At 42.8% G+C, this 12113-nt stretch overlaps 4 protein-coding genes and 2 non-coding genes across 7 annotated transcripts in view; 1 reads left to right on the top strand and 5 right to left on the bottom strand.

Annotated features, from left to right (window-relative positions):
* Nucleotides 1–12113, top strand: part of LOC6499322 (extracellular sulfatase SULF-1 homolog) — a 29813-nt gene that overhangs the window by 9901 nt on the left and 7799 nt on the right. The window lies entirely within an intron of this gene.
* LOC6501263 (probable glucose transporter rco-3) lies at nt 299–2002 on the bottom strand. Its single transcript, XM_001954838.4, is given in 4 exon segments — nt 299–1017; nt 1020–1506; nt 1560–1732; nt 1788–2002. Coding segments are annotated over 4 exon segments (1464 nt in total). The 5' UTR covers nt 1957–2002; the 3' UTR covers nt 299–382.
* Nucleotides 2312–4108, bottom strand: LOC6501262. The gene is made up of 3 exons (XM_001954837.3): nt 3862–4108; nt 3631–3803; nt 2312–3566 (listed from the first exon to the last, which is right to left on the bottom strand). The coding sequence occupies exons 1-3, from the start codon at nt 4037–4039 to the stop codon at nt 2457–2459; spliced, it is 1461 nt and encodes a 486-aa protein (XP_001954873.1). The 5' UTR covers nt 4040–4108; the 3' UTR covers nt 2312–2456.
* LOC6501261 lies at nt 5334–5773 on the bottom strand. The gene has a single exon (XM_001954836.4). It carries the CDS (start codon nt 5619–5621, stop codon nt 5406–5408), a length of 216 nt encoding a protein of 71 aa, XP_001954872.1. The 5' UTR covers nt 5622–5773; the 3' UTR covers nt 5334–5405.
* On the bottom strand, nt 5788–5860 carry Trnav-aac. The gene has a single exon. It is a non-coding gene; the product is annotated as a tRNA-Val (tRNA).
* Nucleotides 6019–6091, bottom strand: Trnaf-gaa. The gene has a single exon. It is a non-coding gene; the product is annotated as a tRNA-Phe (tRNA).

The raw sequence follows: 12113 nt of genomic DNA, 5'->3' as shown, positions 1-12113 counted from the left end.
ACGGTAGGCCTGCCAAATGCCGTGATTCATTGAGCGAAAGCCTCGATAAGTCCTGATAAAGTCATTGGTGCATTCAAGGGCCCTGGTTTCGAGGTTACTCACCATTATGTCGGATCCTAGTCGAATAGTTAAATGGATCGCGGCCAGTCGGTGGACAAAGTTCATGGGTGAGACATCGCCTAGGAGGGGTATACCCCGAAAAATGGAGGCTAAGCATGCAAGAGAGCAGCACATTAAAATTAATTGGAAATGTGTTATCACAGTCCAGTAATTGATTCGATTAACAAATGTCAGAGATAAAATATGTGGGGATAAGATAAACGCTATCTGCCTCTGACAAATTTTGGCCTTGTAGAATGTTTTTATTCGTTGGGGAAATAAACTAAAAGCATCTCAAGTTGTGCCACCGTTGGATCCTCCTGCCGGCCTCTCGAAGGGTCAGTCTTTTCGTCTCCGGCATTACGACGACGAAGAGAATCACTCCCAGCAGCAGGATGATCCCCACAGACAGATAGTAGTGGTAGAAGAAAGCCGAGGATGCCCGCCTGTATCCAATAATGTTTATAATGTGGACTGTCTGCTCGAAGCCGACCACATAGCCCACGAGGAGGGGCTTCACCCGCAGCGGGAAGGCCTCGCCGAGATAGACCGGCGAGCTGCAGACGAAGAGGCCGGCGAAGGCCTGGATCGCCACTCCCAGGCTCCGAATCTGCAGCATGTCGTAGTAGCTCCGCACGTTGTTGCTATCCTCGTACATGAAGGCCATGCTCAGGATCAGGCTGCCCATGCAGAAGAGCGCCACGAGGGAGAAGAGCTTCCGGCCCAGCCTCTCGAGGAATGCCTGGGCCACAAGGGTGCCCAGCAGGCGCACCAGACCCCACACAGTCACCGGCCAGGAGCCGATGTAGCCCTCTGTTAGCAGGGAGCTCGAGATCAGTGAGGTGGTAAGCGGCAGGGAGAATGAGAAGGCCACAAAGCCGCGATATATCAGGACCTTCACCAGTGGCATCTGAGAAGCTCCTGGCAAAAGGTCAGCTGCTTACTGTCTTGGACATAGCCCTTGGCCTCTTCGAAAGCCACATCAACGTTGTAGATAAAGTTTCCGAGGATCTTCTCCTGACATCGGCGGGCCGTCTCTTCCTGGTTGCGTCTTATGTGGAAGATGGGTGACTCAATGGAGAGACTCGTCAGGACCAATCCCAGGAGGCAGAGTACGATTCCCAGAATCCCGTGAATTTGATTGACGGATGCGTCTCTGTCGTCCACATACTGCGAGTCGACGATCACCTGAATGGCGATTCCCAGGGCCAGTCCGCACTGCTCCATTGAGCCGCTGATCCCGCGATAGTTGTCCGACGCCACCTCGGCGCTGTGAATGATAAAGGGCACTGTGATCAGGCCAACTCCAATCCCAGCCACATATCGAGCTGCCAGAAGAACCGAGTAATTGTAGGGAGCTGTGGCGTACATAATGGCTCCAGCCAGTTGCATTAAAGCTCCGAGAACCTGAAGGACTATCATGAAATGGTTTCTGTTCAAGGATCTCATTCATAACCTACGTAGAACGGCAGCTTGGGTATAAAGGACATGGCCATGGAGGATATTGCAGCTCCTGCTAGCACTCCGATGAACCAACTGCACTCGAACTGCTGGGAGGCACTGACGTTCAAGGTCTGATTCCATCCGGAACTGTGGGCCAAGTCCATGCCCGCGTAGACGAAAAGAAAGAATACTGCAACAGGAGGGATATTAAGTTAAATATTTCAAGACATCCTGGACATCCTCACCTGCAGCAGCCGCACTCAGTTGCCTGCTCATTTTTCGCCAGGATCCTACATCGCTGATCCTTATAGACACTACTTCAACTGCTAATTGAGGTCCTTCCGGCGTTTCCTTAAAGATTACAGGAGGTGTTTGAAGGCTTCCGTGGTCGGCAGTTTCATAAATAACAGTCATATTTTCATTCCCAAGGGGGCAATCCAGGTTCTCTATTCGAATGCCAAGTGCAAACTGCAATTTCCTCGGAAATCAACAAAGTTGTAACTTATTTAAACCTATTGAGGTATTAACTGTAAGCCCTTTTCGGTCCTATTGATAATAAAAGAAAGCCTCAATAGGTGCCGATAAAAATATGTATATATTTTCACTTTTATCCTTGTCCAATTTGTTTATAGAATTTAGGCATTTGGCTGCTTTAATCTAGGCTTTATTTAAATATAAATATTTTTTTAAAAGACTTAGTCTAGCAGACTTTACATGTCTACGAATTATTAACTTCAAAACAAATCCCTTTCCATTATAAACTCTCATGTATCTTTAAAGTAACTATAATTGTATAAAACATATAACTTTAAATACTACAATCTAGAATACAATAAACATGATTCTCATTTTATTAATCTAAAGTAGAAATCACCAAAAATCCTTCCCTAAACCCTGGTGTGAGTGGACCAGGCTTATATCAACCGTATATAGAGTAGTTGCTGGAAACGTTTTCCCGATTCTCGAAGAGTAACCCGCTTTGTCTCCGGCATGGTTACCACAAAGAATATCAGGAATACTACCATGATTATTCCCACGGCCAGGAAGTACTGGAAGTACACTGTGAAGTCCAAAGTGTTCACGCAGGCAAGGACGATTACGTGGACCACCTGCTCCATGCACACAATGAAGCCGACCAGGAACGGCTTCAGACGCAGCGGGAAGGCTTCGCCCATGTAGGTCGAGGAGGAGCAGATAAAGAGTCCGGCAAACGCCTGGAAAGCCAGTCCAATGTTGGAGGCCGATGCCATGGAGTACCAGCTGCTGATGTTTCCGTAAATCCCGGCTAGGCCCAGGATCAGTCCGGCCATACAGAGAAGTCCCAACAGGGACGCGGCCTTCCGACCCGCCATGTCCAAACACACCAGGCCCACAAGGACGCCAATCACTCGCAGGGCGCCCCAGACGTATATCGGCCAGGCGTAGAAGTAGCCGATGGCTACTCGGCTGCTCATGACAAAGGACCTGACCAGCGGCATCGAGATGGAGAAGGCCACGAAGCAGCGGAAGAAGAGCATCTTGATGAAGGGCAGCACAGATCCCATAAGGTCTTCCATTAGGCTTCGGCTGTTGCTCTCCGCCAGGTAAATCTTGGCCTCCTCCAGGTCCTTTGTCGCGGTGGCAGCATTCAGTTGCCTCTGGCACTGACGCGCCTTCTCCTCGTGGTTATGCTGCAAGTGGAAGACTGGCGACTCCACCACAAGGATGCACAGGAGCAGGCCAATGACGCTAAATGCTATGCCCAGCGCGCCGTGTATCAGACTGGGCGAGTAACCCAGGCTCTCCCATTCCGAGGAGAACCACACCTGGAAGGCAATTCCCATGGTCAGTCCAGCCTGCTCCATTCCGGCTCCGACGCCACGGTTATTGATGAGGGACACCTCGGCGTTATGGACGAGGAAGGGCACTGTGATCAGGCCGATGCCCACGCCGCCCACGTACCGGGCGGCTAGGACGCACTCACTATCATCGGGTACTGCGGTAACAATAATAGAGGCGATCAGTTCCATTACACCTCCTAGAACCTGTAAAGAAGAGGATGTAAGGTTAGGATCTCCTTGGAAGAAGGGTCTTTCAACCGTTACTTACGTAGTAAGCCACCTTTGGGATGGACATCATAGTTACGGATGAGCCCAAGGCTCCAATGATGAATCCTATGAACCAGCTGTAGGAGAACTCGTTCGTTACCAGGAGGCTATAGGACTGGTTCCAGCCCAAGCTGTCGGCCAGGTCCATTCCTCCATAGATGAGCAGAAAGAAAACTGGAAAGATAAATCTTTATAGGATCTGTCCAATCAGTAAAAAAAATATCTAAAATACCTGCATTTTGGACACACATTTGTCTGTTTCGTTGTTTGAAGTAACTCGTTCTTGTGGTGACTTTTATAGTAGGATTTGGTGGTTTCGCTGGTTCTGCTGGTGGTGCAGTGGGGACAATGATGACCTCCTGTGGGGGCGGAGGGACCTCAGTAACGTAGGTGATTTTTGTTCCACTCATTGTGTTGTCTTTTGTCGAAAGGTTGTGGCAAGAATGGCTCGTTCGTTGGTTCGTTCGTTACTGAGGCTCGGACAGAAGCCAGCCATGGCATTTAAATCACAAAAGTGTGGTCGATAATTATGTGATACGTAATTGAGTTTGTTATCAATTTATAGATACAAGGGGTCTCAAGAAATATCGCACGATCGAATGGCCTCTTTGGCCTTCATTGTGATTCAGAATCCCTCCATAATTGGGGACTTCTTGGGGGACTCTGTCCCCCATAGTTGCCAGGGGGTAGTATTATTTTTAGAACCTCTGAGTTGTTGACCAAAAAATCGGGTAATCAGTCATCGGAATAGATATATTTTTGAAAACTTTATCTACAATTGCATTTTGGGCTTGCTTTATTTCTTAGTCTAATGGAGAAACTGGAAAAATTGAAATTTTGTAGCCCCCGGAATGTGTATCTCCCCAGCCTCCACTATCGCTCCACAGTGCCTGTCTAGTGTCTTCATTATTTTAGCCACCAACCGCCAAGAGAGCAAGCCGCCAGGAATTTCATCGGGCTCATAATCATCTTGGTGGTGGGGCGCGAGGGCACTCGAGTGTTTGCTTGAGTTGTCTCAAATTGCGTAATGTCTGCTCCGACATTGCCATTTCCATTAGCTCCATCCAGTTCCAGCAAACACCAAGCACTTCAGGCCAGCGAGCGCACAACATCTTCGCTGTAGCCAATCTATCTTATTGCCCCTCAAACTGTCAAATCGCGCCACATGTCCCACGGTCCGTGGCGGATACAGTGGGCACTGGGGAGTCGGGAGTCGAGAATCGAGAGTCGGGGTGTTGCCAGTTTCTGTCATTTGACGCTGCTCGACAAATTAGCCAAATGCGAACCCATCAAAGCTCCAGATCCAGCCGCAGCCACAGTCTCAGTCACATCCACATCTGCAACGCCGTCTCCATTTCGTTTCGGCGGAGGGATTCAAGTACATTTTAATGAGTTTAGGCACAAAGTTGTCTAATGGCGTAAAAATTATGAGCGCCAACATATGGCCTCGGGTACAGATATGGGCATGGCTGTAGTTGGAGATGGATCTGGAGAACTGGGCACTCGGCACTCAGCAGTTGGAACTTGGCACACAGCACACAGCACATGGCACATGAGGCACTTTGCATAAATTTCTTAAGTACTGCCTTCGGGAGAAACGCGACGATGTCTGCCAGCCAACTAATGGAGTCTAATTACTCCGGACGACAGCCTGTCGCGAATCTCTTGGCTAATAAAAACGTATTAAGACAGTCCACAGCCATAGACATACCCCAACTGTCGTTTATTCATGTGCCATATTGGCATCTTCAAAGTGTGAAATATACATAAAAATCGTCACGTGACCATGGGGTGTGCCGCTTCGCTCCTCAGATCCTCCAGCCGGAGGTTTCCGGACTTCATCTTCCGCTGGATCAAGTGGTTCTTCACCGTCTTCGCCAGGCATTTCTGGCTAAACTTCACCACCAGCATGAAGTAGACGCACTTCAGGGAGAGGATCAGCACCCGTTTCCAGTTGAGGTAGGTGCGCGGCCAGGAGGATTGGACGGGCATGCTTAGTATGTCTCAAATATATTTTACACGGGCTCTTGCCCAACAATTTTTGAAACAGTTTAAGGCCTAAAAACTGACACTAAACTCGAATATTTTTTTACTTAAATGGTTTTGTGTAAAATGTATTATCTATAAAAAAAACGTTTAATTAAAAAAGAAACCCAAATGTTTCCGCCCGGGATTGAACCGGGGGCCTTCCGCGTGTTAGGCGGATGTGATAACCACTACACCACGGAAACTCTTGAGAGGGTTGCTTTCAAAGTTTCGTTCTTCAAATAAAATTATAAATTAAACTAATTTATTTAAGGTATATGAAGTTTTTTCTCTCTACTATATGTTTTTCTTGCATTCACACTTTCCATAAAAAAGTAAAAAATAAAAATAAAGAAAAAAGGATTGCCGAAACCCGGGATTGAACCGGGGACCTTTAGATCTTCAGTCTAACGCTCTCCCAACTGAGCTATTTCGGCCGATGTGAAAGTCCCGACAAATTAAAGATTATAAACACCTAGGAGAAATTTTATTTTTAGACCAATAAGAATAAGAAAGTTCATCTTTCAGGAAATCTACAATCTCAGAATCATCTATTTTTAAAACACATTTAACGGGATGCAGAAATAAATCTTGAAATTTGATTTAGCTTTCCTGTCTGTCAAAATTTCAGACATTTGCGAAAATGTATTCTGACACGGGCATGTCTTAATAGGCGTTCCATTTATTCTAAAAAGACTTTTGTGCAGCTGCAGTTGAAACCACACTTTCCTGGCAGAATGGCAAAATTTGATAATAAAACGAGAATATATACGAAATTTGTAATAATTTTTGTGTAATAATGAAAAAGTTAGCACCCAAGCGCCTCAGACATACCGCAAGGTTACATTAATTAGCATTTGTTTAGTTGGCAAGCATTCAAAAGCAATTTTTTGATCTTTGAACTTTAGCGGGTGTCCAAAAAAGATATTTTAAAGGCAATAAAGCTTACAGAAGCGACTATTTATGTTGGCCATAATTCTGGCAAATGCTTGTGCATTTTGTGAGTACATTTTTGTAAATCCAAAATGTGCTTATTTCATTTCAATTTGTCGAACCTGATCTCGGAGGAGCTCTGCTGAAAACAAAGTCCACTGGCCAATGCCTCGGGCAGGTATGTCTCGAGTCCCTGGAGGGCGTACAACCCGATCCGAAACCCGAGGTGGAGCACCTTCATGGAGAGTGTGAGTGTGCAACTAATGCGGCTTCCGTTTGACGCCCGGCGCTGAAAACTGATCCGACCCGAACTTGGACAGAGTCGTCTGAGTCAGCCGCCACCGACCGATCTGAGTCTTCATCATCTTCGCTGCCTGCCTGTCGGACGATCCCTTCCAGGCCTTTTGCAAATGATTCACATTCTTGAAAAGCGATCGTGTGGCAGCTCCAAAATTCTTTGAAAACGAATCTGAGCCAGCCACGCCCACACTGCCGCCCCGTGGTTGGATATGATTTATAGCCTGGCCTGGCCAGAGAATTCTGTCCAAGGCGAGCCGGTCTGCTCTTCTTTTCAGCATTTGCTATTATTTTAATTGTGCGCCGGTTTGTGTGTCATCGGAAACGTAATTCGCCAGTGGCCTGGAGGCCTTTGGGGCCTCTATATACCACATACATCTATATATAACTACAGATGTGACGACAAGAGACAGCATTCCGCTGATATGTCAAGAGAATGTTTAGCATTTTTGCTTGAATTTCTATTTTTGGTCGGTTTGGGGCCAGACCTTGAAGACCAAAATGGGGATGATTAGAGTGCCGCTGGGGGGGGGAAGACCTTTATCACTGTGGACGGAAGTCCACGAGGTGACGACCTGCATGCCTAGGCGTGCGCGAGGAAACTCTATATATAGCCGAAGAATTAAAAATTTTCTGTAGGCAACCGATCTAAATGAATTATATACCAATCGAAAGGTATTGTTTCAATTAGATAATTTTTGTCGAAACATATTCCAAAAGTTATTTGGTTTGGGAGAAATTAGGGTGAAAGTAAAAAATTTTTTTATCACTAAAATGAGGCTGGTGGACACATTTTAGTCCGCAGAAAGAATATTTTTATATATTCGCATTCTAGAGCTAAATACGCGTCGATTGATATCTCAATCGACCGGATCCGACATTTCTTTCAGAAGTTATTCGAAAAATTCGATTTTTTCTTCTTCTTCAAAATGAAGCCTGTTGTCGGTTTGTCGGTTTGTCTGTTTGCACTATTTTTATCTTAAAAATCCTGAAAAAAATTGGAAAATGTTTGTTACTATCACATGAGCAACTATTGTTCTACAACTTTTTGAAATACCTTAAGCTTACGTCAAAAAATTAAAAAAACTTTGTTAATGAAAAAATTCATAACTTTATAATTAAGAAAGATATTAAAAAAAGCTTTACACCGTTGAAAGGGGTTTTTAAATATCTATTTCACTTTCTTTGGGACCAAACGTCTATATAGTACACAAAAAAAAATACACTGAAAATAAACTTTTTTTTTAAGAAAAAAAATTATTTTTCAAAATTTGGTCGATTGATCCTTTTTATATTGCACGTGGAGATAGATTTTGAGATGACGCAACTTTTGATATATCGCTCATATCTGGCAAAATCCGTTAACTCAAGATATACCCTTTAAAGCAGCTACCCATTTTGTGCAGCCTCCTGTGAAGCTTGCATTTACTTATACATGTGTGTGTATTTGATTGACAACTTTCCTTTTTGGAGTCTGCATATATTTGGTCAATACCCTAAAAAATATGGAGTATATCTTTTCAGATTTTAGTTTATATATTTAAAAATAAAATCCAAATAAAAAAGGGCTTAAAAAGTAAAACGTAAACATTGACTCAAGTTGGACTCGAACCCAGGCCCTCCATATTAAGAACCACGACGCTCTCCACTCGGCCAACCTCGAATTTTGTTGCTTGATGGCAACTTTTGATGTAATTCTACTTTGTGTTTCAGTGTCTTATGTCTTAATGAGAAGACTCACAAGATTGGTACTTCAACCGACCCGGTCTGACATTTCTTTCAGAAGTTATTCAAGAAATTCGATTTTTACAGTTCTTTCAAAATGAAGCCAGTGGGTCTGTTTGTCTATATTTTTATCTTGGCAATCCTGAATAAAATTGGAGATTTTTGTTAATGTCATATGACTCATATGAAATGAGCAATTATTGTTCTACAACTTTTTGAAAAAGCTGTAAAAATCTAATTTCTTGAATAGCTTCTGAAAGAAATGTCAATCGGGTCGGTTGAGGTACCAATCTTGAGGTCCCAAAGAAAAACAAGAAAGGAAAGCTAACTTCGGGCCAATTCCGATCGTTCTATGACAGCTATAGGATATAGTCGGCCCATCCTTATGAAATTTTGTACATAAGATATTTTCAAATATTTCAAAAATAAAATCCAAATAAAAAAGGGCTTAAAAAGCAAAATATAAACATTGACTCAACTAGGATTAGAACTCAGGCCCTCCCGTGTTAGAAACCACAACGCTCTCCACTCGGCTAATCTCGAACTTCGTTGCTTGATGGCAAATTTTGATGTAATTCTGCTTTGTGTTTCAGTGTCTCATGTCTTAATGAGAAGAATGCAAAATTTTATGAGTAGAAAGCTTTATATGCATATGCCCCCACTGAGCATATAATGCATATAAATAAAACTCTGCTTTACTTAAATTACAGCCACCACCGTTTTGGGCCAAATCATGAATTAAAAGCAAAAAAAAAAACCAGGCAAACCAACTCCGCCATTACTTTTCTAATATTTATTATTTTATATCGCACACCCAAAATAAATGGTTATATTCAACAATTGGTTTAACTAGAAAATCTGGAAAAACGTAATTTCCAGTTTTTTTTTAATTTTTTATCTTTGCGCATTTTTTTGAGATATAATACATGTTTATTATATGATTGATCGGATATGCCATAACTTTTTTTTTTTATAAGTTAGAAGGATGGGACTTAGTACAGATTGCATTTTGGGAAATTTTATCCGATTTGCAAAATTTTTATTAGGATAATTTTCTTAACCTTGTTGTTTTTGAAGCTAGAATGATGGGACTGTGTACGGTTTCCGTTTTGGGCAATCTAATCCTATGTTAATAAGAATCGGGCAACTATATCCTATACCTGCCATATAACTGAACGATCGGAAATGGCAAACCTTTCTGTTAATTTGTTAAAATAATTTGGTTTCCCACAACTATGAAACAATTTTGGATTTTAAATACATTTTTCGGCAAATTTTTAATTAAAATTTTTAAACTAACCAAATTCCAAAACCTTTGTAAATTAAAAATACGTATAACTTCAGAGCCACTGAAGCTATCGAAAAATTCTTTACGTCTTTGGAAAGGTTTTTAATTATTCCACCTTCTTGAATGTCAAAATCTAAAGAGTTAAAAAAAAAAGAGTTTTGATGTTTATCCTTACAATTAAAGTATTGCTAACTGTGTGAATCGCCTGTCCAGAGGTTACTTCCATATATATATATATATTCTATATATTATGCGTTCTGTTTTAAATAATTGAAGATCAATATATACAAAAAAAACAACTGATATCATATAAAAAAACCTCTTGACGAGGTAAAGTACCGGTGACGAACCTGCATGCGAAACCCAAAATATCTGATATCAATTTTAGTGACGATAATATGCTATATAGGTGTACAAAATTGCATATAAAAAATATTCTTGTTCGGCACGTGACTGATTTTTTTTTTTTGTTTTTCTTGCACGTGCCGAACAAGAATATTTTTTATATGCAATTTTGTACACCTATATAGCATATTATCGTCACTAAAATTGATATCAGATATTTTGGGTTTCGCATGCAGGTTCGTCACCGGTACTTTACCTCGTCAAGAGGTTTTTTTATATGATTGTTTAATTTCAAGAAATTCGAAATTACGAAAGCGCCATAGTTTCGGCCATCAGGTCTATGAACTGATAAAGTTGACTCAAATTTTGAGGCGATAAGGAGGAAAGCCAGATACGAAGTGGAAATCGATTTCCAAGAATACATAGTCAGTGCGCAAAAACCCATTAGGGAGGAGTACAGCCCCCCATCGAGTAGCAGCCCCATCCAGTAATTGTTGGCAAAACAAATTATATGCAAATGTCAGGCAACTGTTCAGACATCCTTATTTCTTTGCGACAGCCAACCTCCTAGGCAAGCACTTGGGTCGAGTGAAGTCGAGGACACTTTTTGCAGCCGCTGGTTGACTTTTTGCCGGCAGTGTGCATTGCAGTGGAAAATAGCTAAGTGGGTCACAATTGGATTTGATTTGTTTATGCCACAACAACAGCAGCAGGAGTTGGCCGGGCCGACTTCCTGGCTTGTTTCGGTCCGGGCCACACTTGCGAATTATTTATGGCGAGTGTCTCAATAGAGCAATTTCAGCAACTACACCCGAAGTTTTCTTACAACCTACTAGCTTTTAACCTTTAGCAGCAGTTTCCAAATGGGCAAATACTAGTTATTGGCTGTCTCTAGCCTGTAATTGAGTTAACTGCTGAAATTCTTGTTTCCAACAGCTGCAGCTAATTACACGTTTTTCGACTAACCAAAAATAAAGAAGTCATAGTCACAGTCATAATTTAATGAAAATAAATATTAATTTGAAAAGTTAGCAACTCAATTGCAACTTCTGGTGGGGAACCTCATCGGAAGACTCTTACAGGGCGTTACCCTTTTCCAAATTGACAATAAATTGAGCTGAACGGGAATCTCGGCACTTGACGGGTCACTCTCCCTGCTATATTTCTGAAAAAAATCGCACAAACCACAAGATTTATTGGCAGTCGTTTTGCGAACAATTTGTTGCCATTGAATTTTATTGTGGCGACTCGAGAACACGATTTAAATGTATTCCGCCCCAGTCACAGGGGGAGAACGGACTCCCTCACGACATTTGGAACTTTTATTTCCATTAACGATACGCTCCTAACCCACTCCGGTCCCCCGGACAATCTGTATATGTTTTGTTAATGTTTAGCGGCTTTCTTTTAGACCAGTCTGGGCCTGTCGCCTGTCAGTTGTCATTCTCGGCCGAATTCGGAACGTGCCCAAGAGTCATTCGCACTGGGTTCCGCCTTGAATTAATGTCTTTATCCGAAACAGTGTCGTTTTGAGGAACAATTTTTCATAATATTCCGCGAGAAGGCATCTGAATAATTAACTCTGTGATTACTTCTGGATGATTGCCGGCGCGCCTGTCGCTTCCATAATCGCCCCGAAAGCCTCCTGTGGACAACTTGAATATTTCAAGTCCATTACAAAACTGTCACAACATGTTGGGGTTTGGCGGGTTGAGTGAGCTAAACGCAAATTGGCTTACCGCAAAATCGACCTGGTTGAGCCCCTTAACCTACGCCCCCTGCATGTTCTCTGCAGGTCGTCATTTGGGTTCTGCAGAGGTTGTAGGCGTTGTGGGATCCATTAAATATGCATAAATCGAACTGGAAATGCC

Source organism: Drosophila ananassae, chromosome 2L (genome assembly GCF_017639315.1).
Source record: "Drosophila ananassae strain 14024-0371.13 chromosome 2L, ASM1763931v2, whole genome shotgun sequence".
NCBI classification, from domain to species: Eukaryota; Metazoa; Arthropoda; class Insecta; order Diptera; family Drosophilidae; genus Drosophila; species Drosophila ananassae.
The sequence above is the reverse complement of the archived record's forward strand: the minus strand, read 5'-3'. Positions and strand labels throughout refer to the sequence as shown.

What these genes read in the sequence shown, in the direction of transcription:
- LOC6501262 (XM_001954837.3), bottom strand. Translation starts at nt 4,039, where the DNA reads ATGAGTGGAACAAAAATCACCTACGTTACTGAGGTCCCTCCGCCCCCA. An exon ending in AATGTGTGTCCAAAATGCAG is followed by an intron (nt 3,804 to 3,861) that starts GTATTTTAGATA and finishes TTATCTTTCCAG; the next exon opens with TTTTCTTTCTGCTCATCTAT. An exon ending in TCCCAAAGGTGGCTTACTAC is followed by an intron (nt 3,567 to 3,630) that starts GTAAGTAACGGT and finishes TCTTCTTTACAG; the next exon opens with GTTCTAGGAGGTGTAATGGA.
- LOC6501261 (XM_001954836.4), bottom strand. Translation starts at nt 5,621, where the DNA reads ATGCCCGTCCAATCCTCCTGGCCGCGCACCTACCTCAACTGGAAACGG.